At 39.1% G+C, this 6,000-nt stretch overlaps 1 protein-coding gene across 1 annotated transcript in view; it reads left to right on the forward strand.

The window, feature by feature from the left end:
* LOC119780114 (plexin-A1-like) overlaps positions 1 to 5,776 on the forward strand; it is a 241,063-nt gene extending 235,287 nt beyond the window's left edge. Inside the window, exons 29-32 of the mRNA XM_038280016.1 lie at positions 458 to 627; positions 741 to 953; positions 1,042 to 1,192; positions 2,273 to 5,776. Coding sequence (XP_038135944.1) covers positions 458 to 627; positions 741 to 953; positions 1,042 to 1,192; positions 2,273 to 2,368 — 630 coding nt within the window. The 3' untranslated portion in view covers positions 2,369 to 5,776. The remainder of the gene's footprint in view (positions 1 to 457; positions 628 to 740; positions 954 to 1,041; positions 1,193 to 2,272) is intronic.
* Positions 5,777 to 6,000: the final 224 nt, after the last annotated feature.

Below are 6,000 nucleotides of genomic sequence, written 5' to 3' on the forward strand. Positions count from 1 at the left end.
CCAGGAAACTGGAGCACTGAAAGCAAAGCACTGTCATTCTGAAAACCCTTCTGCTGACGGGTTTCGCCTGCAGCTAGATGGTGCAAGCACATCTAGCTGCAACACAACTGGTTAAACTGGGATGCTTGTTTTGGAATATAATGACTTATTAATTCTTTAAGTCATTTAATTAAATATAACCACATAGACCCACTTAGACGAACTCTCCCGTCTGGGGATTTTATATAAAAATTTGCTGTATTGTGTGCACATTTAAATAAGGGTTTTCAATGTTAAGAGGAAGTTAGGAAAAAAAGTAGATCATGGAAAAATATATTTTTACTCTTTATTCCCGTTTGCATTGTTAAAAGTTGTACCAATCAGCCATCCAGTGTTTAGCAAGAATTTTAAATGTTTTAAATTCCAAACTTATCCAAATACACTATGTTGTAACCTGCTGTCGGTTCTCTGGTTTCAGGGTACCCTCCAGAAGTTTGTGGATGATTTGTTTGAAACCATCTTCAGCACAGCTCACCGCGGCAGCGCCTTGCCCCTCGCCATTAAATACATGTTTGACTTCCTGGATGAGCAGGCGGACAAACACTCAATAACAGACCCTGACGTACGGCACACCTGGAAGAGCAACTGGTGAGGCAAAACGCTACAATGTTGACGTGACTTTAACTTCCTCTCCGTCATGCAGCTCTAACGCCTCATTTCTTTTTGCTCTACATCCTGTTTCTTTCTCTCCATCCTTGTAGCCTTCCGCTGAGGTTCTGGGTGAATGTAATAAAGAACCCACAGTTTGTCTTTGACATCCACAAGAACAGCATCACAGATGCCTGCCTGTCTGTGGTGGCTCAGACTTTCATGGACTCGTGTTCAACATCGGAGCACAAACTGGGAAAGGATTCTCCTTCTAACAAGCTGCTGTACGCTAAAGACATCCCCAACTATAAGAACTGGGTTGAAAGGTGGGTCAGTTAGTAGGAATTCATGGTTCTACGTCTGATGATTATATCCAGCGTCTCTGAATGTAAACTCTTGCCACTGTTTGCTCAGGTACTATTCGGACATCTCCAGGATGCCTGCCATCAGTGACCAGGACATGAGTGCCTACCTGGCGGAGCAGTCCCGGCTGCATGCCAACCAGTTTAACAGCATGTCAGCTCTACACGAGATCTACTCCTATATAGTCAAGTACAAAGATGAGGTCAGAGCTCATGGTTTCTCTAGAAACCTTTTCTAAGATGATGACATTGGTTGCAATCACATTTCTTTTTCCTCTTTTAACATCACATCTCTCTTTATAGTAAAATACATAATTTGATCTCATTAATAAAACATACAGAAATACAAATTGCATCAATCCCATGTTAATTATTGCAAAAAATGGTATCTGAACCCACCTTGGTTCTTAATGCAGCTAAAGTGATTCATTGCTGCATATCCTACATATACCAAGAATTTGCATATTAAATAATAGTATTGTTGTAAATAAATGCTATCAGTAAATGGATAAATCCCAAATGTTAAACACTATCTCACCTTTCAGCACGGTTTGAATACTGGCTGAAAACCTGTAGCGCATACTACTGCCTGATTTTTAATTTAAACATCAGATTATATCAGGCATCACAAAATCTATGTGCAAGTTTCTATTTAGTATACAGAAGTGGTATGCATGATGCCAAACGTGGGGGGAATGATTAGATTACCTTAGTTTTTGTTTTTGTTTTGTTTAATAGTTTTTTATAAATCTAGACTGAATGATAATCTCCCATTAATGGCTATTATATGTCTAATTGGCTTGCCATACTTGACTGATCCTCTCCTGTGCTGCTGTTTATGTTGACCTGAACTGTTCACTGTGGAATAAAAACAAGTTAATGAGTCTCCAACCTACTTGATGTTATAAATATTAGCGAATCATGCATTAATTTGGTATGTTGGTGCTTTTAGGTGCCACCGTTATATTTTTAGCGTCATAGTAGAAAGGAGTAGAGTAGAGATCACCAGTGACAGATCCTTGTGTAACCTGGTTGTAATCCTCTACAAATCTTGTCTGTACCGTGAAAGTTAATGTTGTATCTTTTGTGTTTTTAACAGCGTAGATTAGTGTTTTAAAGGCCTTCTTTAACATATGGCTCATCATTAAATAGGGAAAGGATTGGTGATGAGCTGTTTTCCTCCTCCTTCCTCTAGCTTTAAAGAATCTAATTCAGATTCATCCTTTGAAAGAATGTGCACATGCTGTGTAACATGAGCTGACTTCTCCCCTTTCTATTTTCAGATCTTGTCAGCTTTGGAGCGGGACGAGCAGGCGAGGAGACAGAGACTGAGGAGCAAGCTGGAGCAGGTCATCGACACAATGGCCCTGGCCAGCTGAGGACAATCCACCTGCTCCCTCTCCTCACTGCTCTCCTCCATCTGTTGCTCTGTCTCCCTCGCTCCTCTCAGACAACAAACAAACAAACAGACAGAAAAAGGTCCAACCCCCAGAAACACGGACTGCTAAAGTACCGCGGCAGTATACTCCAGACTTGGGGTGGGGTTCGGCGGAGATGGGCGGGCCTGTGTACGCTTACATGTGTATGTTTGTGTTCGTCTGCAGCCCCGGCGCAGCATCTGGGCTTTTGTCTGTGTGAGAGACTCGGACTCCGGACATTTTTCACACCTGCGTCAAATGGAGAACAAGTCCCCCGATAGCGTGTGATTATCGTGGATGTTGGTGTTTGTGATTTGCCTGAGTTTTGTTTTTCTTTTTCTGGGGGTATTTTAGAAGAAGATGTCCTTATGACACTGATGATGATCAGGAAAAAGCTCAGACACTCCAAACATGGCGTCACCAACAGAGTGGACCAATCTGTTAGAGCCAATGGAGACCGGCTCTGAAGGTCATGTGATTCGTCACGCTTTTCTTTTTCTTTTCTTTTTTGTATAAATGTAATCAACTGCCCACTCTCTGATCTCTCGCCACTTGTATTACTGCTGAATTTGCACAATTTACAGAAACGTTACAAAGCAAGACTATATAGATATTATATATAGATACAGTTTTTAAAGAAAGATTAGAGAGGAAAACATTTTTGTTGTTTCTTTTTTTTTGTTGAATCCGGTACAATTTAAAAACAAAACAGTGAGACATGATTTGATATTTCAAGTACAAAAGAAATGACTCCAAGTAGGCAGAAAATGAATGAAAATCTAAATAAAAAAATTGTACTGTGCCATGTTTTCTTTGAATGTTGTTAAGTGCAAAGACATTTTGTTAGATGGAATGTGATACAGTCTGTTTTTCTTTTTATATGAACATTGCTTAGTGACTGAAAAGAGCTGATTGGGATCATTGTTGAACGTGGAAGTAAATATAGCGGCGGACAAAAACTTCATTAAAATGCTGTTTTGATTCAGACGGTTTTATAAAGCCAAATATGAGGCCATTGTTACTTTGCTGTTAGCTTCTAGCTCCTCAGCTGCTCCTCCAGGATCGAGAAAAGATACCTGATCTTTTTCTTTTAGCGACTCAACAATGAAGTAGCAACATTGCACTACCTAAAACATTTAGCTGTAGTTTCCCCAATGTTTCCACCATGTGGTTGAACTGGTCACTAATGAGTAAGTGGTTAACTGTTTTCAGTAATGGGAGAAAAAAAAAAAGTGTATACATAATTAGGATTCATCAGAGTAATAGTTTTCAAGTATTTATTTCTGTTAAATATGTTTATCCCTGCTTATGAAAACAAAATGGTTACAGGAAAAACACTTGCGGCTTCTTTTTCAATGTGACACAGGGGCTGTCGGTCCCAATATTTCTGTTGCGTTATTAGCTTGCTTTAAAGGCGATTTAAGTTATTCTAGATTGGTAGCGCTGGAGTCTGACATCTTTGTCTCGGCAATTCCCCGTAGATTCTGCGCTGACCTTTGACCTGGGGAGGTCTCTTACTCTCCCCTCCATCTCAAAACTCCTGGACCTTGATTTCTAAATAAAATAAAAGATTTTCTTTCCTTTGAGAAGACAAGGGGCTTCCTTTTTTCTTTAGATGCCTCTAATGTCGATGAGTCATATGACTCAGGTGTCCTGAAAACATCTGTCTGAAGCACCGACTCTAGTCGCTGTCCAAACCCTAAAATGCACCTTCCCTTATCATCAAGGTTTCTTTTGTTGCGTGTCCACCTTTTCCTACCAGACTGTTTTTTTTTCTCCTTTCCACTCAGTTTCCCCCCAGCATCCTTGTAGACAGCTCTTATCAATTACCTAATTTCTGCAACAAACTTGCTTTTTTTTTTTTTTCGAGGGGTGGAATAATGCTGTCAGTCTCCCTTATGACCCAGAAGCCCATATGATATCATTCTGTATTAAAAAAAAAAAATTTATTTGGTTATTAGTATTATTTTTCTGTGAGAAGCGACATGTTTTATTTGCATTAATCCTTATGGTCAAAATGCACAGGAATAAACTATTGAAATCTATCACTCTGCATACAGGGAATCTTTTGTAATCTTTTTTTTTTCTTGGTGGTCTGATTTACTGTGATGCAACAATCATGATTCCACAAGTCATCAGTTTATTTTTGCAAAGTTCTTAAAGATTTGTCCAACTAATGAGCACAGCCAAACTCTCTCTGTTTGCAGACTACTGTTAGGAGTTCAGGTAGCATTTAGCTGAGCCCCTTAGAAGCAAAACGAAGTCAAAAAAGCTGTTTTTAGCCTCCAGCTAATATTCTCCAGCATTCCTCAGTGTTAATATCCACATAAAGAAGGCACGAGAAATACATATATAGGGAGCATTCTGCTCACCTCCAACTTCTACATTTAAAAGATGGGTTTCAGTTTTGCCTCCATGCTGAGATGGTGGAAGCAGCTCTGTTGATTAGCCACATCAGACGGAGTAATCCTCCTCTCAGCCTGCAGCTCTTGTTTTAAAACTAGTCTGTTGCCACATGTGGCTTAAGCTTTTTTATATTTCTTTTCCTCCTTAAGAAGATTTTTTTTTTTTTTTTAAGTCTTGGCGTTAGTTTTTGACTTTGTGCTAAGAATTTTTTTTCTTGCTCGCCGATAAACCAAACTGTGGTCTGTAAAATGTTTTTGTTAATGTTTAATTTGTAAATTGTATACTTTTTTCATAATGAACAAATGTGCTTCTCCATTCATATCCCCTTTTGTTTTTTTGTTTCAATCATGTAAATTGTATATTTTTACGGTACATGGAAGAGAAAAACTTCCTTCAGCTTGCAGGAAGTTGAAGTACTTGACCGAACTCTCGGGTTTTGTTTTTCCTGATCTGAAGGATCGGATTGAAACGGTTCATCGGGTCAGATGAACCTCGGTGTCGTCATGATGGAAATGTGAGTTGCTGCTTTAACTCTTGTTCCTTTTTTTTTTTTTTTTTTTCTACCCAACTTCAGGGCTTTCATCATAAATGCTGTCACTGTTCAACCCCAAAATGTCTGTGAATCGACATGCATATCAACCTTTGTTTATTTTTTATTTTCTTAACTGGAAACTTGTTTGAACTTGATTGTTTACCCTGTTGACTGAAAACAAGCAGGCCTTTCCATGCAATAGTAAAAAAATCACCTCTTTTTGATTTAAATATTGGCTCTTAAGATTTCCTGTTAAATGGAATATGTAAAGAATGAAAAACATTTAAAGGAATCTGGTTTGTGCAATATGCGTTCCTTTGCGGCGTCGGCAGCGGGCGTTTTGGATAAGGACATGGCTCTCTGCCCAGGACGTGGTTCTCTTAGAGGGCAGCAGAGGCTATCCAAGGCAGTCAAAAATGTTAGTGCGCCCCCCCCCCGTGTAAGCACAGTATGAAGATATGGCAAAGCGTGGTCGTCAAACAGGACTAAATTGTATATCTGATTAACAGATTTCTATAATACATTTCTAGTCTTTTACGGATTCTGAAGTGCATTAGATCGTAATCTGGCCCAAAACCTAAAATCACATGGAGGGGGTGATTATTTCTTACTTTTTTGTACTCCTGTATAAATCACATGGTATAAAGATCTAATA

Source organism: Cyprinodon tularosa, unplaced genomic scaffold (genome assembly GCF_016077235.1).
Source record: "Cyprinodon tularosa strain WSP-4 unplaced genomic scaffold, ASM1607723v1 ctg155, whole genome shotgun sequence".
NCBI lineage: Eukaryota > Metazoa > Chordata > Actinopteri > Cyprinodontiformes > Cyprinodontidae > Cyprinodon > Cyprinodon tularosa.